Source organism: Ascaphus truei, chromosome 4 (assembly GCF_040206685.1).
Source record: "Ascaphus truei isolate aAscTru1 chromosome 4, aAscTru1.hap1, whole genome shotgun sequence".
Taxonomy (NCBI): domain Eukaryota; kingdom Metazoa; phylum Chordata; class Amphibia; order Anura; family Ascaphidae; genus Ascaphus; species Ascaphus truei.
The window spans coordinates 345,633,251-345,660,933 of record NC_134486.1 but is presented as its reverse complement, the minus strand read 5'-3'; the positions used below and the strand labels follow the sequence as shown (position 1 = coordinate 345,660,933).

Genomic DNA, 27,683 nt, shown 5'->3' with positions numbered 1-27,683 from the left:
CATACATATTCAATAGAACTATGGACAAGGAGAAACAATTTTGAACTAGTTCTTTGGCTATATTAACATCTATCAAAAACATTGAGTTGTGCAGTACATCGTTGGGCTTCCCAATATCAAAGACCACTAAAGAAAATGAGATTTCACACAAATATAGGTGAAAGGTGATGATTTGGTGACAATACTTAAGTTAGCATGAGCAGAATTTTTAGGTTTAATACTTCTACTCCAATATAAAACTTAGTATGATGGCTCGGACTGAAAACATTATGGGGAGGATATGTAAACCCTTGAGTGGAAGCTGCTTAACCAGGAGGAAGCACATTTAAAGGATTAACATCCATATTTTAACAATACTGCAAATTAAAATGTGCCATGCTGTAGCTTGAACACTAAATTACAATGATCAAAACAACAATGCATATTTCTCTGTATACATTACTGTACCCATTAATTTGTTGAGTCTTAAATTTCATTTTTAATTGCAACCTCAACCTTTTTTCAGAAAGTATAAATACACACAAAAAAAAGAAAGTATCCACTTTTTGCTGTACTGATAAATTCATACTAGCAGATACTAATAAAAGCCATGTCAGTAATTTGTATTAAAACATTTCTTATAAATTATACTTACACCAATAAAACATTTTTTTGGAACTATTAAAAAAATCGAAAGAATCATATCACCAGCCATTTTAAACAGGACATGTTTTTTTTTTTTTTACCAAATACAAGTCAATCTTTCATTTCAAGTTATTCTTCAACCTAATTTTAATTAAATTGAACGTCTATGATAGCATAAAGTGATAGAATAAAGCACTGACTTACCTTCATAAACAGCTCTAAATCCTTGAGCGCTTACAGCAAAATCTGTGGTGAACCAGAGTGTGAGAATGGAGCCCGTGCTTACAATGGATGAAGGCAGTTGAAATCCAGATAGCCTAAAGAACATAAAATTAAATATTATAATGGGCATAAAATAATCCACATTGGACAAAACTTAATAGGGGACATATAAACATTTTCTTGGAGAAAAACTGGGGTAAATGTTGCATCGCAATGTGGTTACTGACATTATAGTTAAAATGTAATACCAACTTTAGTAGATAACGCTCCATTAATAGTGTTGTCCTTTTTAGTGTTTATAGCTGTAGCAAAACAATATATACAAATAGCTTTAGCTATATCAATGTATTAAAAAAAAAAAACCCCGGTATGCTCACTTGCACCATGGTATGGTTGTTACCTCTATTCTGGCTATCCATATAGTAGCTTATTATGCCCATATTATGTGGGTATGATTTACCACTATGCTAATCAAGGGGTACAGGGTGGGTATAGTGGTTCCGGGGTGGGTGGTTAGGCCTCCCAGATGGGTAGCGGGGGAGGTTGGGTTAACCCTTTAATTACTATAGCGGTTAATAACTGCTAAGGTTATTAAGGGTTAGGGGCCATTAGATTGTATTTTTGTATGTATTATTTAAGGCAACGGAGGACATAGCCCTGCAGTATACAGACAGGAATGCCCTTCATGATGTGGCAGGGGTATGTAGAAATGTTTATATACTTTATTTCTGCTGCCTGGCTAATGGTTTATTTAATAATGGGCAAATGAGCTATTATCCATATCTGGATAATAGTTATTTTGCCCATTACTGTAATGTATGTGATGGGGGGGAAGATGTATTTATTGTTATGTATTCCAAATTTTATTTTTTGATACAGGATTGTACCATAGGCCAGCGGGGACCACCCAGACTCCAACGGGGACTTCTTGAGGACCCCCGGACACCCACGTGGACACCCGAGGGCCCCCAGACACCTATGGGAACCACCCAAAGACCCCTAGACACCCGTGGGGACCACCCGGGGACCCCATTGGGGCCTGTGGACACCCACGGGGACAACCTGAGGCACACAACACTCATGGGGACCACCCAAGGACCCCCAGACACATGCAGGGACCACTGGGGGACCTCGTTAGGGGCCCCCATACAACCATGGGGCGACCTGGAGGCCCATGAACACCCGCAAGGACCACCGAGGGACCCCTGCCACCCTCTGGTATCAATCCGGTGTATCAAAAAATAAAATCTGGTTTTATGTGAGGGCACATGGGGTGGGTTGTGTTTTGGTGTTTATTGGGGGCAAAGGGGGCGAATGAAGGGCCAAGTACTCACTTCACTCACCCCCTCTGCCCCCAATAAAGCTGCTGTTGTTCCTTAACCCCTTCATTGCCTTAGTGGTTAGATTCTAAGGTAATGAAGTTGACTGTAAATGCCTTTTTATTGCATCGGATTGATAACGGCGGTCTCCGGTGTTGATATTAATGGATATCAGCTCCGGAGACTCCTGGCATCAATCCGATGCAGGAAAATGCATGATTTTTTCTGTCTGGTCTCGCCGCTTATTGGCAGCTTCTCACCACCCTCTTGCCAGACGATTTCTTGAGGAAATCTCTATTATAGAGCCGCGATTAGCTTTGATAAGCTAATCAGGGCTACTAGAATAGCACAAGTTTGAAAACCTGGTGATAAGTGTCTTATTGGAGCGCGTTTTTGTTTTCCTTCTGCAACATTTTTTGCAGAAAAGCTCTCTTATCGCCGACTTATCGGGCTTACTGAATAGCTGTAGGCTTTTTTGGCGATAAGGTGCCGATAAGTGGCTTATCGCTGCTTAGTGCATAGGCCCCTTAATCTTTTTGTTTCTGTAATTAAGTTGGTGCTATTTTTTTATTTCATTGTTTTTCATTTTGAGAGGCATTTATGTTTCAGACTCACAAAGTGTGTCTGACAGCTTCAAAGATGTGTTTTTCCATCTATTACAATCCATGTGAAAAGTAGGAACCCAGTGGTTTAGGTTTATAGTATTTTAAGAAAATCTGATAGAAAGTTAGGTCTAACTACACTAGCACGACTGTACCTCATGGTGGATTATATTCCTCTAAAGAATAATTGTGAACTTTGATGCACACTAATATAATTGAACTTTTTTGTCATAGGCTAAATAGTAAAATCCCTGTTAATGGAGCTTACTTATTAGACATATTATGATTAGAGATGTGCAAACTTTGAGAGAAACTGGTGAAAGTTGGACACGGCAAGCAAATATTTAGCAAAACCTGAATCTCAAAATGTGTTGCAGAATTATATCCCAGAGAGAGAGAGTGATAGAAAAAGGGTGTGATAGAGAATACTGCATATAAAATGAATGTCTTTCTCTCCTTATTTTTTGTACAACCAACAGTTTTTAATCTATTCAACTTCCTCTCTTTCTCTTCCTCCCCACACCCCCTAAGAAAATGACATTCAGACTTTTATCAAATGTATTGGCAAAAGTTTAAAATAACCAAACTAAATGGGAGCCCTGACAAAAATGTACGCAAATATATTCAAAGACCTTCGTACATCTCTAACTATGATTTGCATACTGTAGATGTAGCCAGACTATTTACAATACAAGGCACATAATCCTGACTGCAGCATCACCCAGCAGGAGGAAATTTCTCAGTGGTGGGGCCCATTCAGAAGAACGGACCCACCGCAGGCAGCAGCTACTTTTACTGTCCCTGGAACTGCAGCGTTTCACTTTTCTTTATGCAGATCTGGGGACAGTGAGATGGAATTCATCTGTATTTCTTCAGAAAAGCTGCCCGGGTTTGCAGCTGTCTTCACATGAAGTTACAGATACTGAGAAAAAGCTTTACATGCGTTTTTGCTAGTAGTGGTTTGTCATCCACACATACAGAAACTAATACACACATTCTGTACATCACGGATTGCAAGATTTCAGTATGTATTCTACACGGGCCTGAAAATGTACCAGACATTATAAGTTTCAGGAGCTTGTAGTTGCCTGAGGACAATTAAGTGAAAAAAATGCAAATAACTGTTTGGCAGTAGCTAACTCAGCTGGCTAACTAGAGCTGTGAAAAGTCATTAAACATGGTTTGTTCTCCCTCTAGTGCAGCAGAATCAATGTATTTGAGTCATTTAATGTTACCTATTATGCTCTAATGTGCAAAGAAGTAATTAATAAATAGAAGGTTGAGTAAAAATGTTTTAACAGGGAGATGAAAAATGATGCTCATAATTCCAAGCTGCCTAACCATTAGATGTATGCAGGCTCTATAACACTTTATATATAGGGGGGAAGAGAGGGACATGGGAACGGGAGAGAAGCATGAGATGAGAAGGGTGGCATGGGGAGTGAAAACAGTGATGTGGTGCAGAGAAGAATGACAGGGAGAGAAGATAGTGGCACTGGGGGAGAAGAGTGACATGGGGTGGAGAAAGCGCGAGATGGGGTAGAAGAGTGATATGGGAGGAGAGAGTGATATGGGGGAGGAGAGGAGACTGACACGAGGACAGAAGAGAGTGAATTGTGATGTAGAAGCAAACTACATAGAGAGACAAGAGAGATACATGGTGAGAGTGACATGGTAGGGGAGAGATTTACATGGCAAGGGAGAGACATGGGGGGTAGAGAGGGACAACACATCATAGTGACATAGGGGGAGAGACATGTGGGATTGTTATAGGAAAGAGGGTACAATCAGGGGGAGAGATGAGGTGTGATGTTACATGGGGGGAGAAAATGACATGTATTTTATTGTATTGTATGTCTTTATTTATATAGCGCCATTAATGTACATAGCGCTTCACAGTAGAAATACATGTGGTAATCAAATAAATAACAGATAATATAAATAACAGATCATGGGAATAAGTGCTTTAGACATAAATGTAACATTAAGGAAGAGGAGTCCCTGCCCCGAGGAGCTTACAGTCTAATTGGTAGGTAGTGAGAATGTACAGAGACAGTAGGAGGGAGTTCTGGTAAGTGCGTCTGCAGGGGGCCAAGCTTTATGTATCATGCGTCCAGGCTGATCCACAGTGCTATTCATATGCTTCTTTAAGCAAGTGTGTCTTAAGGTGGGTCTTAAAGGTGGATAGAGAGGGTGCTAGTCGGGTACTGAGGGGAAGGGCACTCCAGAGGGCGTGGGGCAGTCAGTGAAAAAGGTTTAAGGCGGGAGAGGGCTTTAGATACAAAGGGGGTAGAAAGAAGTCATCCTTGAGAAGAACGCAAGAGTCTGGATGGTACATAACGAGAAATTAGGGCTGAGATGTAAGGAGGTTACATAGTTACATAGTAGGTGAGGTTGAAAAAAGAAATGCATCCAACAAGTTAAACCTATGCTAAGTTTAGATGACAGATACTTTTTCCTATCTCCGTACTTACAGTATATTTATCCAGAGGAAGGCAAACATAAAAACCCCAATAAAATATCATCCAATGTTACAGTATCTCATAAGGGGAAAAATAAATTCCTTCGTGACTCCAAGAATTGGCAATCAGATTACTCCCTGGATCAACATCCTTCCCATGCTTACTTATTATATATATATATTTATATATATGTCATTTCCCAGAATCCCTTGCTGCAGTGGAAGCACTGTATGCTGGGTGATAATAGTGAAAGAAAGAGAGAAAAACAGTGCACTGCCAGGGAGCCAGGTGGTAAGAAAAATAAGCTTCTATTTATTCAGTACAAATACAAAACATCACCCTGGGGGTGAAAAAGTCCCTCCTACGCGTTTCAGACACTAGGTGTCTTTTATACTCCTTGATAAAGGACACCTAGTGTCTGAAACGCATAGGAGGGACTTTTTCACCCCCTAGGGTGATGTTATGTATTTGTACTGAATAAATAGAAGCTTATTTTTCTTACCACTTGGCTCCCTGGCAGTGCACTGTTTTTATCTTTTTTTTTCTCCTGGATTACCACCTCACAGTTTGCACACCGTTTGGATTTGCTACTCACGATACTTGAGTGGGGTAAGATTTCTCTGATTATTCATCAAGTGATGATTATTTATGGATGAGTACCAGTATTAGTATATATTTTGTCTCCAATGAGGTTACGTCAAGGTGTTTTTTGCATCATTGTCTGCTCCCTTCAGGAGATATGTTTGCCTGTAGTTAACTGGTCACTCACACATCACACCCTACTTATATACCCACTACAGTCCTGTGTTGTTTATTATGGACATTATTGTATGAGAGTTCCACCATCTCTGGAGTACCCATTTCTCTACATATCCCCATACGTTGAAAGATAACGGTGAAAGGCAGGGTTGCAGACCTGCCTAAGACATGTGAAATTATCTTTTTATTTGCTATATGCAATACGATGGAGCTTTCTTGTAGCCTTTTTCACCCACCATAACTTAAAACGTGATGGTAAATCCTACAGCCTTGAAAATTGTAAAGCCAGCAGTACAACCAACCTCACACTTATGATACCCATTAAGGTTGAAACATGTCTGTGAGTGGTTTCTCTGGCTTTGCATCTGATTCCCATGCTGTGCTTTAAAGCTGTGTTAGCTGTGAGCATTAGCATATATGGGCTCCATGTAACAATGGTGTTTCAGGCAAAAGGTGACACGTGTGCTCATTTGCATGTCATTTCCAAGAATCTGTTGCTGCAGTGGAAGCACTGTATGCTAGGTGAAAATGGTGAAAGGCAGGGTTGCAGGCCGGCCTAAGACTTGTGAATATGCTCACAAGTGATCTTTTTTATACAGTATATACAGTCCGGAAATAATTGGACACTGATACAAGTTTTATTATTTCAACTGTGTACCAAAATAAATTTAAGTTATAGTTAAATAATGGGCTTAAAGTGCAGTCTATCAGCTTTAATTTAATTGGAGGGTATTCACATCCAAATTGGAGGAAGGGTTTAGGAATTACATCTCTTTAATATGTAGCCCCCTCTTTTTCAAGGGACCAAAAGTAATTGGACAATTGACTCAAAAGCTGTTTCATGGACAGGTGTGGGCTATTCCTTCGTTATTTCATCATCAATTACGCAGGTAAAAGGTCTGGAGTTGATTCCAGGTGTGGCATTCGCATTTGGAAGCTGTTGCAGTGAACCCACAACATGCGGTTACAGGAGCTCTCAATGCAAGTGAAACAGGGCATCCTTAGGCTGCAAAAAAAAAGAAAATCCATCAGAGAGATAGCAGGAACATTAGGAGTGGCCAAATCAACAGTTTGGGTCATTCTGAGAAAAAAAGAATGCACTAGTGAGCTTGCCTTAAGTTTTTTTGCCTTAAAAAAACTCCTGGCTTGCTTTCGCAGTATGTTTTGGGTCATTGTCCATCTGTAAAGTGAAGTGCCATCTCATCAACTTTGCTTAATCTGAGCAGACAATATATCCCTATACACTTCAGAATTCATCCGGCTGCTTCTGTCTTCTGTCACATCATCAATAAAAACTAGTGACCCAGTGCCATTGTAAGCCATGCATGCCCATGCCATCATACTGCCTCCGCCGTGTTTTACAGATGATGTGGTATGCTTTGGATCATGAGCAATTCCAAGCCTTCCCCATACTTGTTTCTTCCCATCATTCTGGTACAGGTTGATCTTAGTTTCATCTGTCCAAAGAATGCTGTTTCAGAACTGGGCTGGGTTTTTAGATATTGTTTGGCAAAGTCTAATCTGGCCTTTCTATTCTTGAAGATTATGAATGGTTTGCACCTTGTGGTGAACCCTCTGTATTTACTCTCGTGAAGTCTTCTCTTTATGGTAGACTTGGATAATGATATGCCTACCTCCTGGAGAGTGTTCTTCACTTGGCTGGATGTCGTGAAGGGGTTTTTCTTTACCATGGATAGGATCCTACGATCATCCACCACTGTTGTCTTCCGTGGACGTCCAGGCCTTTTTGTGTTGAAGAGCTCACCAATGCGTTCATTATTCTTTCAGAATGTACCAAACCGTTGATTTGGCCACACTAATTATTTCCGGACCTAACTGTATGTATATACATATATATTAATTATGTATGTATATATATATATCTATATATATATATATATACATATATATTATTATATATATATCCCTGTATACCTTTCCTTTCTAAAAAGATGTCCAACCTTTTTTGGAACAAATTCATTGTATCTGCCATCACAGTCTCCATGGGTAATGAATTCCACATTTTAACCGCCCGTACTGTAAAGAACCCTTTCCTTTGTTGCTGGTGAAATCTCCTTTCCTCCAACCTGAAGGGATGGCCCTGTGTCCTTTGTTCAGCCCTTGGGATGAATAGTTCTTTTGAAAGCTCATTGTACTGTCCCAGAATATATTTGTATATAGTTATCATGTCCCCTTTTAGACGCCTCTTTTCTAATGTAAATATATCTAATTTAGCTAGCCTCTCCTCATATGTTAGATTGTCCATCCCCTTTATTAATTTGGTGGCTCTTCTCTGCACTCTCTCTAGTTCCATAATGTCTTTTCTAAGGAGTGGTGCCCAAAATTGTACTCCATATTCATGGTGTGGTCTTACTAATGCTTTATAAAGGGGCATAATTATGTTCACTTCCCTTCCATCCATTGCCCGTTTAATGCAAGATAAGATCTTGTTTGCCTTTGCAGCTACTTCATGACTTTGGGCACTTTTGCTAAGCCTGCTGTCTACAAGCACTCCTAAATCCTTCTCCATCAAGGATTCACCTAATTTATCCCCATTTAATTTGTAAGACGCCTGTTTATTCTTGTTTCTCATATGCATAAACTTAGATTTATCTGTATTAAACCTCATTTGCCACTTACCTGCCCAAGTGACTGCTTCCCCAAAATGATCATGTGATCACTCTGTCATTGATCATGGAACGGAAGAGGAGTCCTTATTCCATTCCATTTCATCATTGCTTGCATTTCAGAAGCGCAGAACGAGATCTCCCCTAACCAAACGGCAGGAAAATGAGGACATATATACGTCATGGGGTCCTTGGAGTGCCAGACAACATAACGTAGTAACTATCTCAATAAGACAACCAAAGGGTTAAACCTATCACTATTATATTACTCAGGTCCTGGATCATAAAGCTTTTGGAGAGGCAGGGGGGCTAAGAATTGTTGAGGGAAGTAAAGTCATGCATGGTATTGCTGTATAATGTAGCATGTATATTTTGTAATTGAATAAGGGGGATTATAAACCCAAAATTCAGTTTTAAAAATATTGGAGACAGCACAATTGTTATAATAAGGTACACAATAGACTTTTTTGACTGCGCAAGTGATAAAACATGAGCTGCATGGTTCTGTCTCTTTAGTGACAGATGTAAATTTCCAATTCTTGGCATTCCAGCGAGATATTCTGCCAGCGTTATCAAGTGGGAATTGTGAATTTTAATTTTAGGAAAATTTGGCAAGATTAATGTATTATGCCTGCTGTGAAATCAACGATTTCTAGATGGCAATGTTGGTCTTTTAAAACTAAAATGGCCATGTAACTACTCTGTGCAGAACTGTACCCTGGATTCATTGTGGCAGAAAGCAATACAATGCAGCTGCGAAGATGAAAAACCCAATTGAGAAAAGTGATTGGCTAACAAAACAATTCAGCAAATTTATGACACTCAGACTGCAAACATTTTTTTCAAATAAAAGCATATCAATGCTGTGAAATGTTGGGGTGGGTGAGCATTATTTAAAAAACTAAAGGAGTTAGCTAGTAAAAAAGTTTAAATAGACAATACAGAAGGAAAAACATTTGAATCTACTATGTGACATAGCTACTACATCATGATGCCTGGCATGCCATGGGCCCTATGACATACAGTATAGATAAGTACATCATGACCTTTTATTTCTTTACTATGGAAGGTTACGATTCACCACTTCATAGGAGCTCTGTTTGAACTGTATTTATTCATTAAAAACATACATCTTAAACAAATCAATGAGCAAAGTAAACATGACACAAATTGTCTTAAGAGATCTGTTGTAATTGTTATGAATCATGATAAATGTGGGTTTTTTACACGAGTGTATATATTCTATTTATCTCTGTAGAATCCTGGGGTTTTGATCATTTTGTTTTCTGTGTAATACCAGTTATAAAAGCGTTGGGTCCGTATTGTTCACAGGTCACGGATCATGGTATTTTTATTTTTGACTTATTCTCCCATGTATCTGTGCTTCTGTTTGTGTAGAGAAAAATGGGAGGAAGTGCTGTATATAAAATTAAGATTAATTAGTTACATCAAATATCACCAACATAATAGCCATGTTGTTATTGACTTCTCTTTAATACCTCATACAAAGCAAGGTTCCTATACTATATATCCACCAGAGTTAAAATTGCAATGATGTGTTATTAAATCTGTAGGCTAAATCCTTATCAACTGTGAATCTAATGTTTACATTTAACATGGAATTTAATTTTAAAGAAGCATTTGTATGAAATAAGAACTCTTTAAAAATGGGTGAGGGGGTTTATAATTTCACTCAAGACTTGTGACAGTTTTTATTCTCTACGCAGAGCCTTATTTTAATTTCTTAAAAATATATATGTTTATCACATAATACTGTAGTAACTTCCACTCTCTTAAAAAAGGTTTTGAGGAGTTTTACAGTATCGCCCATAGAGCAATGAGTTTGTATCCTCTGTCTACACTACTAAAGCAGCTTTCTGCTAGTATATTAGCTTTAACCGACTTCTTTGTAATTATTTCTACACCATTCCAAACTCACAAAATGTCTTTATTACTACCATATGTATGATATTTTAGTAGGGGTGGGATATTTCGTTCAGGGACAGATCATCGATTAGAGCAGGGGGCTCAAACCCAGTCCTCCAGGGCCACCAAAAGGCCAGCTTTTTACGGATATCGCTGCTTCAGCACAGGTAGCTCAATCATATGGGGTTATGCACTAAGCAGTGATAAGTGCTTTTTAGTGAGATAAAAAGCCATTATAGCGTGATACTGCCTGCTGTGAGATTCACAAAGCAGTGATAATCTTTTAAGTGAGATAAATGCCTTTATAGCGCGATACTGTGTTCTGTGAGATTCACAAAGCAGTGATAAGTGCTTTTAAGTAGCCATTATAGCAGGTTACTGCACTGTTATCACTGCTTTGTGAATCTCACAACAGGCAGTATCACGCTATAAAGGCAGTTATCTCATTTAAAAGCACTTATCACTGCTTTGTGCATAGCACCCAGAAACCCCACTTATCACTGCTTAGTGCATAATCCCCAAAGTCTTTGATGGAGCCACCTGTGCTGAAGCAGGGATATCCATAAATTCTAGCCTATTGGTGGCCCTGGAGGACTGGGTTTGAGACCCCTGGATTAGAGGTTATTAGTAGAGATGGGCAACACTGTTAGAATCTGTTCCTTGGCTTATATCTGTCCTCCTTCATAGCCCATTTATTCATATGGATGGTCCTAATACCAGGAAAGCTTACTCCAGTGCCTGTTCTAAAGTACGTACTAGAAAAAAAAATACATATGTCCATCGAGTTTAACCTATGTTAAATTTAGCCAAAAGAAATCGTCATCCTATATTTGTATTTATATTGATAAAGAGGAAATGCAATTTTTTTTAAAAAAAACTGTGAAACATCCAATTATGTTTCATAAGGGGAAAAATATTTTTTTTCCTGACTCCAGTGATGGCAATCCGACACCCTTCCTATGTTTAATTATATGGTATATCACTGTGCATGCTTCCTATGTTTAATTATTTGGTGTATGCATCTACACCTTTCCTTTAAGATATCTAATGTATCTGCCATTACAGTCAGCATGGATAGTAAATTCCACATTTTAGTACCCTCACTATAAAGCTAAAGAAAGAATCATGGATATGGGGTCCAGAGCAGGAGGCACCATGGCAAATTTTGAAACAACAAAGGCCACTCAATGGACTAACTAATAGTGACATACTATTATTTGTTTATCCAGTGACTTGCATACTAGACTATGTTTGCAGCAAAATTATGATAGCATGTATAAAGGTCAACGTTGCCAAACATTGTAAATGAACAGATGAAGTCTTCAGTGATAAAAAGGTCACACTTCTCGAGTGCTGAATTTTAGCAATTTGCCAATGATTATATATCTACATTTTAATTCAATTTTCTTATTAAATTTAGAGCACATCAATGTTTATAATGCACTCCGTTCCCATGTGATAATTCAGTACAATGGGGATGGTTTCACTTAAGCAAGTCTCAGTTTAAAAATTCAATACTTGGCTAAAATTGTATAAGTTAAAAAACTGTCTATGCAAGAAGAAAAAGAAGATTAGTGTTGATCTTATGCCATTCCCCTGACCTTCATAAGTCCAATAGACTAATGCTTAATACAGTATACTCATTCCAGTAAAGATTTCTGGACCAAAATTACATACATTGTAAAAGTAACTGGAGATGAAATTTATTTCAGCAAATGTTCATCATTCTGAATTATAGTATCCCTTTTTTTCAGTTTCTCCAAAATCCCTGTATTTATCAGCACTTTTTCAATATATTGGCAAAGATTTTGCAAATCTACAGAAATATTTAAATCATTTCCCTATGTTTTAATTATGAACTAATCTAGCAAATTATCTGATTATTCTCAGCACATTCAAAATTTAGGAGAATTAAACAAAAATAACAAAAAAAATGTATACTGTGAATGGATTTTGCTGTGCCTATGAGTAGCAAATCACTGCTAAAACAGGGCTACGGTAGAATACTTTCCTAACAAAAGATGTGGACTTGTTTACCTTTTGTCGAGCATGATAATGCATTTCTTGTTAATGGGGGCTGCTTTTCATATTCAACATAAGCATCATCAACTTCAAGGTCAACAGAAGTTGCAAGCTGCTTTGCAATGTGAAAAATGGTAGAACTCATGGAGGCTTCTGACTCGGTGTACTAATTTTTTGATCTCTCAGACTCAGACCCTAAGGAGCCTAATCAGGTAGCTTCGGTGTTATCACTGCCTAATTGAACATTTTGGCATGACACTACCTCCCGCCGGACATTTGTGTTATCACGGTATTAAGAAAGAATTATCGCAAGTCAGAAACCATGAGGTAGGAAAAATGCCATACCACTCGGGATAGTTCTGCCCCTGCGATCTGCCAGCACTCTGTAAGAGCTGCACAGGGAGAGCTGCATCTCCCTGCACAGCTCTTTCAGGCGATCGTACTATTTTAATTTTAATAACACAGTATTGAAGCAAGGGGTCTCTGGAGCTGAACCGCATTAATTTCAGCCTTGGGAACCGCCTGCTTTCCTAGTTACAGGCCCGGTATCTCCCTGTATTTTTAAAATCTCCCGGGTCATGTGACCGGGAGATTTAAATTTTGTGGGGAAACAAACACCCCATACTGAGGCCTGTAACTCGGGAAGCAGGAGGTCCTCGAGGCTGCAATTAATGTGGTTCAGCTCCGGAGACCCCCTGCTTCAAAACTGTTTTATTAAAATAAAATAAAAACAGCTTTATTACCTTAGCGGCTAGACGCTAAGGTAATGAAGGGGTTAAACTAGATTATGTTGTTTCTTGAAGGTAGAGGAAGTAGTTTAAGGGGGTAGTTTCCCCAGGGTGATTGGTTAGGCCTTCCGGAAGGGATGGAGGAGTTAACCCTTCGCTACCATAATGGTGGTAACTGCTATGGTAATGAAGGGGTTAACACCTCCCGCTACCCAGCCAAGAGGCCTAACCACCCACCATAGGGCAACTACCCCCTTCACCCACCCCCTCTACCCCAAACAAACATTAAAATACAACAACCATACCACCCATCCCCTCTATCCCCAACCCACTCTAATAGGCAAATGCGCTATTATCCAGATCTGTATTATACAACCCTACCCGGGACAATAACCCCCACCTCCCAGCCTCTCTATACATTGATTGTGACTGTGGTAAATCTTGCCCACAATATGGGCATGGATTGCCACAATGGAAATAAATGGGCAAGCTACAAATAAAAAACAAGCACTAAATAAAATAGTAGAATAGGAAATCCGTGCTGGTGCTGTCCCATATAAATAACACAACTTGAATTGATGTGCATCCTTCAATAGGAGTACTCCAATTATCTCTTGTGGAGTGAGCTCCGTAAGGCTAAGGCCCCACTGCATGCACCGGTGCGCCCGCCTTGCGTCCTGGCGGCGCGTGTATGGCACTTCACCGTGCTGTGGTCTGCAGGGAGCTTTTTTTATGCATGGGGAGCATGGCAAAACAGGCCGGGTGGGCGCGGCCATGATGCTAGGGGGGCATGGCCACGACACAATGAGGGCATGGCCATGACGCGAGAGGGGCGCGGACATGATGGAGATGGGCGTACATCTCTCTCGTGCCACTCTCCTCTCCCCCATGGTTGTGAGTTATAGATATATTTGGCCTCTTCCCTGTGCCACTTTGCTTCCCCCCATCATCCCTCTCCCCGTGCCATTCTCCCTCTGTCAGTCTCTCTCTCTCTACCCCTTGTGCCGCTCTCCCCCCCAGTGTCTGTCTCTCCACCCATGAGTCTTTCTGATTTGCTCCCTGCCACACCACATGACACGTTGCTGCACGAAAACACAATCCTGTTGTAGCCCCTGCAGGCTGATGCGTCACAGTGCGCAGTGAGCCTGGGAGCGAGGCGCCACTGGGGACAGCTAGGGGGAGGTAAGGGTCTGGTGAGAGGCGAGAGCTCACTGTGTGATACAAAAACAAAAGATAGAAAACGCACAGTGAATAAGTATAGTATGTATTGAAAAAAGTCCAGTCGGGGACTACATGATATTACAACAGTATAGAGTACACGTGAAAAGACTTACAATGTAATATAAAACAAGATGGTGAGGACCAGGGCTGGGAGAAACAGATTCTGCTAGAGTAGATGCTGGGTCCAGACCTTGTCCAACTGCGGCACCAACTCTTGACCCACAATGCAATGCTCCTCAATAGCCTGATACGCAGAAGTCCATGATCCTCTATAGATTGAAGAGACATCTCCCATACGTTCTTTCTTCGTTCCTTTCTTTACTTCTTATCTTCCTTCTTTTCTTCTTTCTTCTCTTGTTTATTATCCAATTGGTAGTGGAGATGTTAATCCGACACCTTCTTGTGGTCAAATGAGAGGTTACAGGCCTTATATAAGGCCTGTGACATCACATTTGACTGACAACGGTTACTCCCACCAATCCGATTAGTGAATATACTATGTGATGTCTTCCATTTTTTAAAATTATGTGATGTAATCTTACAGGGAGGGAAGCCAGCCAATCTGGTAGCATATGCTTCACTCCCTTTAAGATGGTGTCACTTCAGAAAAAAAAAATGGAAGCCATCCCATGATAGACCAACCAATCGGATTGGTGTATATACCATGTGATGCCTTTCCTTTCTTTTAGTGATGTGATGTCATCAAAAAGGGAGGGAGGCATGCTTCCTGATTGGCTATCTTCCCTCCCTTTTTGATGATGTCACATCACCAAAAAGGAAAGGCATTACATGGTATATATACAAATTCAATTGGTTGGTGTACAATGTAATGACTTCCATTTTTTTGTTCTGAAGTGACGTCATCTTAAAGGGATTGAATCGAGTGTCTCAGGAGCTGAAATGAATGCAGGTTAGCTCCAGAGACCCCCGCAGACCCCTGGAGACCCACGGATTCAATGATGTGAAAAAATAATGGTAGTTTTTAAGGTGCGATATGTATCTCGGAGCTTAGTAAATAGACTTTGCTCGCAAAAAATGTGAGTTTGGCATTTTTTCAGCTACCATACTACTTCTTATAGCCAGAGTGTTAAAGCTTATTAAAAAGCTGTTTTAGTGCGATATTGCCATGTTATCGAAGCTTTGTGAATAGCTACACATGCAATATCACTTGAAAAGGACACTTAACCAGCATTAATGCACTTATCAAAGTTCAGTGAATAGGCCCCTCAGTCTCCAATGACATGAAAATGAAAGAACTGCACCCACTATCATCAGAGACAGATTATCTGGATGAACATGGATCTATCATTGGAATGATGCAGTTTAGTAATACATGCAGTTTCTCTTTCCTGGCACTGTATGTGGTTTATTGTAATGTTTCACAACATCACATTTTCCTCAAAGCTTGAATAAGTTTTTTGGGTTATCTCGGAAAGCCCTCATTTGGTCATTTATTGTTGTTTTTTAATTTACTATCATTAATAATAGCACTGGGATGCTGCTATTCAATAGACTGATCCATGTTGGGAGAAAGAGAGGGCAACAAAAATAGAGAAATCACTAGGTTTACTGTAGCTGGGGGCTATAAGGGACTGCTTCCTACTGTATGTATTCACAATGAAACAATAATAGAATAAACAAGGAACCTGCTATTACTATATTACTAATGAAATTTGTATGTTAGATTTTGTGAGGCTCATCTTTTGCTAGATTTCCAAAATTCTGCTGTACATCACTGCTGCATATAAATTCCACTCTGCAATAATAATACAATTATTAAAAAATGAAAAACAATATATGAATGTTTACATAGTTACATAATTAAATGGTAAATGAGGTTGCAAAAGTACATATGTTCATCAAGTCCAACCTATGTTAAATTTAGATGACAGATACTTATCCTATATTTGTATATAAAGTACAGTATATACAGTATTTTGATCAAGAGGAAGTCAAACAAAATACCCCAACAAAACATTATCCAATGATGTCTCATAATGAGTAAAATAATTTCCTTACAGAACTCCAATAATGATAATCAGATTACTCCCTGGATCAACATCTTTCCCATACTTATTTCGTATATCCCTGTATATCTTTCCTTTCTAAAAATATGTTCAACCATTTTTTGAAGATACAGATGTAGCAAAGCTTACTGTTTTCAGCACCACAATCACATGCAGTTCTGCGCTGATTGCGGCACTAAAAACAGAAAGGATTATCGCTGTGGGCATTCCATGCTTCCAAATGAGACTCCCACATCATTAATCATTTTCTTGATCGACCTGGAGTCTGAAGTCAGCACAATCAAGCAACTGTCACCTCCCCCAGAATCTGTTTCCTCCTGTCCACGACTCCTCATGATGTAAATGACCGAGTGTAGGTATCTATATCACGTTGAGGAATACAATATGACCATATTCATTCGACTATGTTATCAAGGGGGGTTAAACTTAAAATTTAAATGTTTAAAAAAAAAACATTGGAACATTCTCTTTTCAGACCCTATTTTGGAGTCAGCTCTGTCCAAACATCCCGGTATTTTTTTAAAGAACAACAAATGTATTAAAACCAAATTAGCCCACATAGTACTGAACTTAAACACTTCTGAGCTACTTTTATGTCAAACTGGTCAAAAACCGAGAGGGTGTTTTAAATGCAGGATGATGAGATTCCTTATGTGACTGAGAACAATGAGGGTGACAGAGGCTCAGGAAGGAAGATTAATAGATTGATGGGTTTAATCAGAGCAGAGTCAAAACAATCCAGGGTCATTCACAGGCAGGAAACAGTATGACTTAAGGCAGGCTTGCACAACATATGGCCCGCGGGCCGCATGCAGCCCGCCTGGCCTCTGATGACTCCGGCCGGGCGCCAGTTAATTAAATAAATGTAAAAAAAGTTTAAAAAATGGCGGCGATTCCCCGCGGTCCCTCCCCCCCTGCTCCCTCCCCCCCCACTTCCTCCCCCCGCTCGCAACGTGGGACGGAGGGGGAAGTAACAGCCAGCTCCTCTGCGGCCGCTCCCTCCCCCCCTGCTCCCAACGTGGGACGGAGAGGGAAGTAAAAGCCAGCTCCTCCTGCGGTCTGCTTCCCACCGCTTCCCTCCGCGGTCAGCTTCCCATGTCCCCCGGAGCTCACCTCCCGTGCCCCCCCCCCACGAGCTTACCGGTCAATGTAAGTCACTGTCACCCACCCAGTCACTGTCACCCACTCACTGTCACCCACCCAGTCACTGTCACCCACCCCCCAGTCACTGTCACCCACCCAGTCACTGTCACCCTGTCACCCAGTCACTTTCACCCTGTCACCCTGTCACTGTCACCCTGTCACCCAGTCACTCTCTCCCACCCAGTCACTGTCACCCACACACCCAGTCACTGTCACCCAGTCACCCAGTCACCCAGTCACCCAGTCACTGTCACCCAGTCACTGTCATCCTGTCACCCTGTCACCCAGTCACTGTAACCCACCCAGTCACTGTCACCCAGTCACTGTCACCCACCCAGTCACTGTCACCCACCCAGTCACTGTCAACCAGTCACTGTCACCCAGTCACTGTCACCCAGTCACTGTCACCCAGTCACTGTCACCCTTTCACCCAGTCACCCAGTCACTGTCACCCACCCAAACAGTTAAGTAAAAGTTGCGCGCTAAAAGATAGTTTTTTGTGGTTGGTGCGTTATGTGTTCGGGGGGGGTGGTGTGTGCTATGGGTTAGGGGGGGCTGCTCCTTCATTTGTCCCGGGGGCAGAGGGTACTGGGTGATGTGAGGTGCAGGAGGGGGGGGGGTGATGGGAGGTGCAAGGGGGTGATTGGAGGTGCAGGGGAGGTCATTGGAGGTGCAGGGGAGGTCATTGGAGGTGCAAGGGGGGGGTGATTTCAGGTGCAAGGAGGGTGATTTGAGGTGCAAGGGGGGTGATTTGAGGTGCATGGGGGGTGATTTGATGTACAAAGGGGGGTGATTTGAGGTGATTTGAGGTGCAAGGGGAGAGGGATGTGATGTGAGGTGCAAGGGGGAGAGTGATGTGAGGTGCAAGGGGGGAGAGTGATGTGAGGTGCAAGGGGGGAGAGTGATGTGAGGTGCAGGGTGGAGAGCGAAGTGAGGTGCAAGGGCGGAGAGAGATGTGATGTGCAGGGGGGGATGATGTGTGTGCTATGCAGGGGGGTATTGTGTATTTGAAGTGAAGGGGGAGTATTATGTGTGTGGGTAAGGGGGAGAGATGGGGGTATGAAAGATAGATGGGGACTATCGCAAAGTTTGATAGTGAGGGGTTCTGGGGGAGATATGAGGATGATGATGAAGGGTTCTGGGGGAGATATGAGGATGATGATGAAGGGTGCTGGGAGAGATATGATGATGATGATGACGACGACGACGACGACGACGACGACGACGACGACGACGACGACGACGACGACGACGGTGGTGGTGGTGGTGGTGATGATTATACCCGTGCGGCCCAATTTTTTTTCCTTGGAGCAGTTCGGCCCTTCTCACTTTACGAGTTGTGCAGGCCTGACTTAAGGGTTAAGGCAAATACAAAGTCCAGAGCAATCCGAGGTCATTCACAAGTAAGGCAATATAGTTTGATGGGTTAGGCAAAAGCAAGGTCCACTACAATCATGGTCATTCATTGGTGGCAATATATTTAGCTTGAGAGGCAAGAGAAACAGAAGTGTAGGCAAAACAGGAACTGAGTTGCGACGCAAGGAACAAGAAACTTCCTGGACTCTAAATAGGGATCAACCTGGAAGAGGGAGTGTCTTACATCGCAATGATTCTGCGAGTTGTATACTTTTCTGCATGTCCAGTAATAACAGTAACAATAACGGTAATTTATCTTACGCATTTCCATGAAGACATATCTAGATTAGAGTTAGGCACCAAGGAACCAGTCTGACAACATCCACCTTCATAGATACTACAAATAATACAACTTTCCAATCAGCTCAAACACACAGAATATGTAATATACAATAACTCATAAGCTGCAATACACAATATGTCGTTTATCTCATCAAATCCCTGTGTCCCAAGGATCATGTGGGCCGCACCAAAAGACCACTTAAAACTACATTTCTAGAGCATGGACACAATGTTCTGAGTGGCTTTTTACCACATGGTCTCTCTAGACATTTGAATGAAGTACTGTACATAACAAAGATATAAGACGCCTAGAGATTACAGTAATTGAACATGTGTCCTAGATAATAGAGGAAGGAAAAGAATCCTACAATTTAGAAAAAGAGATTCCTTTTGGATAAAAAAATTAAGAACTGTATGTTGCCGCATTGTGGACTCAATATGGAGCTTGACTTTACGGATTTTCTATGATTCATTTTTCTCTATACATTCTGACTTTCTTCATACCTTTAATTGGACTGTTTAATTGATAAATATTTATTTTTCATTATTATTTCATTTTTTCTTCCTTTTGAGCACTTTTTATACATTTTTAGAAACTCTTTTTAGATATACAGTTGTGTGAAAAAGTTGTTGAATTCTATGGTTTTACATATCAGGACATAATAACAATCATCTGTTCCTTAGCAGGTCTAAAAATTAGGTAAATACAACCTCAGATGAGCAACAACACATGACATATTACACCGTGTCATGATTTATTTGGATCCAATATGTTGGAAGGACTGTCAAAAATCTTAAAGTCAGGATGATGGAGCACTTGAGGTTGATTTCCAAAGGTGATATTAATCACCCTGTCCCAAAGCACTTCAACCATTGTTCCAAAGTTGGAACAATTTTTTTTAGATTCCGGGGTATTGGGCCCATCTCACCTCTAGCTATGGGAGGGAATAGGACTAGGCGATTGGACCAACGTGAGGCATTCTGGATTTTTATGTTAAGAACCAGATTGCCTCATGGTATCAATATTGACTGGCACCTTACTCATTTCTTATGATGAACTTTATATATAGGTTCTTGGTCATTTTTAGTTTATGGCTGATTAGAGTATTAATAAAGTAAATTATATGAAGGTAATTCATTGGTTAATTTTTTATATCTAATTTTTTATGTATAATTTCTGTATCACTCTGATATATATAGTATTCTTGTGGAGTATTCATTTAGGGTTATAGATTCTGTTTATATATATTTATCTCAGGTACATCATTATGCTATTCTATTTAGTTTAAATTTTATGATGTTTATATTATTCCTAAAATTCTTTATTCTTAGTTTTTTCTACCCTAGATTACGGGTGAAAGTCACAATTATATATCACAAACATTAGAATTATGGTTTATATATCTTTTTTAATTTTGTTTTAGGATTGATTATGCATTTATCTTCCTACTTATATATACATTATTATTATATATTTTCTTTAATATTCCTTTAGGGATTACTTTATTATTGATTTAGTAATTTGATTGTGTTTTGTCAACATGTTTTTTGTATATATTATATATATATATATATTTATATATACATATATATACACAGTGTTCGACAATGCTATACATTTACACGCCCGGGGCGAGTGAATTTAACCTCCGGGCGAGTAAATATTGGCCCAAGCAGCACACGTGTGTTTTTTTAAATTTCCCCCGCTCGCGCTGCTGTTTTTCCCCCGCTCGCGCTGGAGAAAAAAAAAAAAAGCCGGAGGTGGGTTCATGTTGTTGGGGGAGATTACCCCGCCTCCGGCTCTCTGAGCAGTGCCTTCCTTCCTCCCCCACCTCTCAGCAATACTTTCCCTCCTCAGTGCTTCCACTCCTCCCCCGGCAGCCAGCCCCTTCCGCGCCTCTGCCACAGGCCCCTGCAGGGCCATCTGTCGTACCCCCCCTTCGCATTGGGCCATCCGCCCCCCCTCCCATCAGGCCATCCCCCCCCTCCCATCGGCCTTCCGCCACCCTCCCCACCCCAATCTCTCACGGCCTCCGTGACCCCCCCTCACCCCAATCTCTCCCGGCCTCCGGGACCCCCCCCCACCCCAATCTCTCCTGGCCTCCATGACCCCCCCTCACCAATGGGGCTGAGGAAGTGGAGTAACATCCACAAAACGCGTAGGGCAGGTGACACAGTCACTTTGAGCTTGGTATTGGACTTTTTGGGACACTTGGTCACATTTGAGCCCCATTGCAGCCGTTAGTTCTTGGCATACAGGACGCTTGTACTGTCCCTTTAAGGGCACGGGCACTCTCTGAGACAGCCTGTGTAACCGGAGGAGGAAGTGAGGAGAGCAGCCTCACATGGAGTAGAGCTGTTAAGCCCCACGAGCGGGCCTCCAACACTGCCACTGTTCCTGTTAACCCCTGGAGGGAGGGTCAGCACGAGAGTCACAGTGCAGCAGGAATCACATCTCTGCAAAGACATCAGCAGCACCTGGAGGACTCTTTGTTGCATTGCCTGTATTTGCCTTGCTGCTTTGAGTGGACCTCCAACACTGCCACTGTTCCTGTTAACCCCTGGAGGGAGGGTCAGCACGAGAGTCACAGTGCAGCAGGAATCACATCTCTGCAAAGACATCAGCAGCACCTGGAGGACTCTTTGTTACATTGCCTCCATTTGCCTTGCTGCTTGGAGCGGGCCTCCAACACTGCCACTGTTCCTGTTAACCCCTGGAGGGAGGGTCAGCACGAGAGTCACAGTGCAGCAGGAATCACATCTCTGCAAAGACATCAGCAGCACCTGGAGGACTCTTTGTTGCATTGCCTGTATTTACCTTGCTGCTTGTAAGTAGGGCTCTGATTTTTCCCATCTGGATGACCAGCGGTGTTCTCATTTGTCCATATCATTTTATGGCATAGTTCTTTTTATTTAATAAATAGTTTTTATAGTCACTAGGAGTCTCTATATATCACAGTGTGATGTGTGTGTATTAGTGTAGACCTGTTTTAACCCTACAGTGTTGCACTATGATCTGTGTCTGTTTGTGTTTTTTCCCCTACATGGCCTGTCAAGCAAGTGTGCTGATCCCCTGAGGAGTACAGGATTATCCATTGAACTTTTGACACCAGGTTTTTCTTTGTTTAAGCTGAAATAGGCTGTTACTAAATTTGAATTAGTCTAAAAGGAGAGCATATTACTGAACTATAATGTGGAAACATGTAATGAAATGCTGGTACTATATGCTCAGCAGATGAAATAACTGCACCAATAAGTAATGAGATTGTAGAAGCAAACCAATGTTTGCCTCTAACAACTCAGACCGGCCGGTCAGTGACTACTGAGATAACAACCCCTATAGTGGGGCAGTGTGTTCATTATGCACACACTGACTCACTATAGGGGTTGTTATCTTAGTAGTTGGTTTGCTTCTACATTCTCATTACTTATTGGTGCAGTTATTTCCTCTGCAATAAGTACCATGTGACAGGCTTTGAATGACGTCACATCCGTTCTCCTCAAAGCCTCTGTCACATGGTCTACTAGAGCCAATCAGAGTAAGGATGTAGTTCCCATGCTCTGATTGGCTACCATACCACGTGAGGCCGGCAATCTTTCTTTTCATGACGTCGTCTTAAAGGCAATTGAAGCACAGCCATTCTGATTGGCTGGCGTCATTGCCTTTAAATGACGTCATCAAAATTAATTTTTTCCCTCAAAATCACATGGTTTTCACGGCCCAATCAGGGCCGTGGGAACCATATGACGATAATGTGACGTCATAGGCCTATAAATGCCTATGTCGTCTCATTTTGAACGCAGACGCCGAGGAGGACGGACCTCAGGAAGGAAGAAGAGGACCGGGGTGTGGCAGCAGACGGTACGAAAACCCCAGAAGACCCCAGAAGAACAAGAAAGAAGACGGAAGAACACAGATCAAGATCCCGTTGACGATTTGGATTAGAAAATAAAGTCTTGGTTTATTTATTTATGTTTTTTTATTTTATGGATTCATGATTGGTTCGAGAGCTTGGTGTTCAACGGGAGTCGGAGAGTGGGGCAGCTAATGGTAAGTTAACAAAAGAAATGTATTTTTTTTAACTTTAACTGTTTTTTATAATTTATTATATGTGATACTATTTTTTTGCATTATCATTTCTTGCCACTGTATGTATGTATGTATGTATGTATGTATGTATGTATGTATGTATGTATGTATATCTCTATCGATATATACATACAGGGTAAGAAATGATTTGGTTGGAAATGCTTGTTTTTCACTATTTACATGTATTTTGATATGCTGCTATTGTTAAATGTGTGTAATGTAATTTTTAATTAGATAGATGTAATTTTTGGTGTTGTATGCTGTACTTTAGGTCAGGTGAGGCTTGCTTTTTTATAGTGGTTTTTTTTTGGTACTACTATTTTGTCAGATGTTAACTTTTTTAGAGAATGGGTTTGTTTAACGATGAAAAGAATTAATTGTGTAATTGATTTGGATGGTATTTTAATTGTTTTGGGATTTGATTAATTAATGGTTATTTATTTCGGTTGCCTTGCTTGGTTTAAATAGTATACTTGTTTGGATTTCATTGTATTTTATTTTGAATATTTTATTGTTAACATTGATTGGCAGAGTGTACATGGTGCACAGATTTTATGCATCATGTAAATGTCAATTCAATGTTTTGATTGGCATTTGATGCTTTTGATTGCCAGATGAGAATGATTTTATTAGGAAATAGGATTTTGTTTTACTGTGGCTGATATGGAGAAGTGGTATTTTTATTTGTGCATGTTTTTGTTAACCCTTAAACATTTCTTTTTTTATTGGTTCATCCCTTTGAGAAAGTCACAGCACGTGACGAAACGCGTTAGGGAACAGAACTGCGTCATCACGCAAGCGCATGACAGGCCGTATCGAGCGCTGATACACATTGCGGCCAGCAGAGATTGGAGATTTTCCTAAAACTCAAAGACTGCATCATTGATTTTAAGGAGCCTTTCTACTCATGCACCAGAAAACATCTACCAGCAGCTTCAAGTGAGATTTGGACTGCAGGGTCTGGAGGCTGAGTGACCAGAGTTGGCGGTGATATATTTCACACACTGCTTGATTTTAACCTACCCTTGTGAGTGGATTTTTTACCCCCCCCTCCCCTTTCCCAATAAATGTACTGTATTATGCTATGGGGCGTGTGGTCTCTCTATCTTTTTTCTTTTCTAATAGGTATCATCTGGATGTGGTTCCTCATATTTAAGAGCTGCCGGAGAGCCCCTCATACCAGGACTATTTTTTCCTATTTAAGGATTTTCACTCAAGGACTGGTTTTTATATCAATTTTTCTTTTTGCTTGTATGTTATGTTATCACATGTTTTTGGAGTGTTGTCTTAAATTGTTTTTCACGAAATAGGAGCACATAATATATGTTATATATATTTATTTTAAATTGTAGTATACACTCTATAATTTTTAGTGATTTTGCCTATTTAGAAATATTCATTTAAATTATCATTAATAATATTTTTACACTATTTCAACACTTCTTATTTGGCGCTACGTCACTCCCTTTTCATTTTCATATATATATATATGTATGTATATGTATGTATATATATATATATTAAATATATATACAGTATATAGTTGCATGATGAAGGCACTGTACAAATGAATAGGTGAAGGGTGGGTATCGGGCCAGGGTGGCTTAACCCCTTAATTACCTATGCGGTTATTATCCGATAAGGTGATTAAGGGGTTAATTGATATCAGAATGTAATTGCAATGTATTGGCTATGTATTTTGTTGGCAACGGAGGAAACTAAATTTGCTGTCGAGGGGTTTTCATATTGATGAGGTGAGTAGAACTTTATTTATTTTATTATGCTGATTAATGTGTTTAATAATGGGCAAATAATCTATTATCCCTATCTGGATAATAGTTATTTTGCACATTATTGTACTATATGTGTTGTGGGGGGGGGGGGGGTTGATGCTTTTAATGTATAGGACATGTTTATTTTTTTTTACATACACGGTTGTTTCCTCAGGTCTGCGGGGGACTTATGGAGACCACCTGATGTCTCCTCGGACTTCTCATGTGTAAACGGCTGCCGGGTCCACAGGGGACACCTGCGGGGAAGAACCAGTGACCCCACATCTGTGGGGGCACCGAGGACCAGTAGGGACCACCTGAGAGACGCCAGACCCCTGTGGGAACCACCCGAGGCCCCTCAGACACCTATGGGTCTGACCCGGGGTCCCCCAGACAACCGCGGGCCTACCTGTGGGGACCCCACTGTGGCCCACGGTGACCCGCGGAGACAACCTGGTGTACCACGGTGCCTGGCGGGGACCACCCGTAGGCCTCCAGACCCTGTTGAAACCTGGTGCTGGGCTACTGTGAGGTCTGTGAGGTGACCCGTCAGGCCCACCGGGGACTCCCGTGGGCCTGGGGTATTAACCCTGTATGTAAAATAATAAATCATGTATTTATGGGGGGGCACAGGGGGTGGGTTATGCATTCAATAAATATAATGATGTTTATTATGGGGCTGTGTAATGTTTTTATTGTGAGTACTGGGGGTATTAACCGCTAAGGTCATGAAGGGGTTAAGTCCACCCGCAACCTCCCCGCAAGCCCTAAACAGCCACCAAGGGCCAAATACCCCCTTCACCCACCCCTGCTACCCACAATAAACCTGGCACGGCTGGTTAACCCCTTCATTGCCTTAGTGGTTAGCCGCTAAGGTAATGTAGTAGGCTTTAAATGCATTTTTCCTGCCTCGGATGCATGCTGGGGGCTCTGGTGCTGGTATTATTGGTTTTCAGCTCCGAGACCCCCGGCATCAATCCCAGGCAGGAAAAAGGTCTCATTTTTTCTAAGTGTCCACCTTGCCGATGCTTCTCTCCCAGCAACTTGCCAACTTTAGTTGGCGGGCTGGATTGCCGTACCAATCTCAATTCTAGAGTGCCTATCAGCAGCGAAAAGCTGATCGGGTCTACTAGAATTGAGCGCGTTTCAGAAAGTGCCGATAAGTGGCGAAAAGTGTCTTATCGGCACACGGCTGCCGAAAAGTTTTTTTCGGCTAAAAAAAATGACGATTTTTGGAGCTTATCGGCGCTTACTAAATAAGAGAGGCAATATTGGTGAGAAAATTGTGAAAAACGGCTTTTCGGTCCTTACTACATGAGGCCCAAAGTTCTTTACCAACAGTCACCCCTGCACTCTGCTTATGACTTTCTCAGGAAGAACTCCTGCAGTGGAGGCAAGGTTTCTGTGTCCTCAGGGTTTGAGCCCAGTCCAAAAGCTAGCAGCCTCTAGGGAGCTACTGTACTTGAACTGCCTAGGTACAACCTTAGGAAGGTGCTGGGTCCTAAATATCTTCCAACACTTTGCCTCTGGCTACATCACAATATATACAATAATGAAATCGGAATTATCTACAGTACTATGAGACTTAAAAAAGATATTGAAATCATTGTTGTTAACTCAATGAAAACAAGTTTTAGAAGGCAAAAAAATATGGTAGGGATAATTAACAAAGACGGTGAAAATAAAACATAATAATGTCACTTTATAAAACCTCACACACATCTAGAATACTGCATACAATTCTGTTCAATTTAGCTCAAAAAGGACATAATTAAGCTGGGAAAGAGCAATGACGGACAACAATAATAGGAAAAGGTATGGAACATTTATCTTACAAGTAAAGACTGAGATAATTAGGTCCCTTTAGCCTGCATGACATATGACTCAAAGGAAACATGAAAACATTGTGAAAAACCCCATAAATGGTGTAGAGAGAATAAATAGGGGACTGCTATTTATAAACTTACATGATACAAGAATTAAATAACACACACACATAGAAGAACATATACAGTATAAAACAAATAAAAGGTTGCACTTTTTCTCTTTGGTCGCAAACAACCTTTGGAATTAACTTCTATTGGAGTTTGTGATATCATATAGCATTAATAGCTTTTACGCAATCTATATCTGTTCATGGAGAGTAAATTCATAAATGGTTGTTAGCCAATGAAAAAGTCTGGAGGCTGTGAGTGAGTGAGTGAGTGAGTGAGGCTCAATGCTTCCAGTACTTGCAACTGTTGGAGAGAGGATACAAGGTTTGATGGACAATATACCAGAGTTTGACATGGTATTTGCAAGCTCCACTGGGATATTCAGGTTCACTTGACCCTGGTAGGTCATTTACCTACCACTTCCCTTAATTTCCAATGAAAATACCACAGTGGAAAATGTAAGGGCACATGTTTTATTTAACATTAGTACAACACATTTTATTACAG

General features: G+C 40.9%; 1 protein-coding gene across 1 annotated transcript in view; it reads right to left on the bottom strand.

Moving 5' to 3' along the window:
• Positions 1-27,683, bottom strand: part of CSMD1 (CUB and Sushi multiple domains 1) — a 2,556,145-nt gene that overhangs the window by 1,912,428 nt on the left and 616,034 nt on the right. Inside the window, exon 3 of the mRNA XM_075598211.1 lies at positions 829-941. Coding sequence (XP_075454326.1) covers positions 829-941 — 113 coding nt within the window. The remainder of the gene's footprint in view (positions 1-828; positions 942-27,683) is intronic.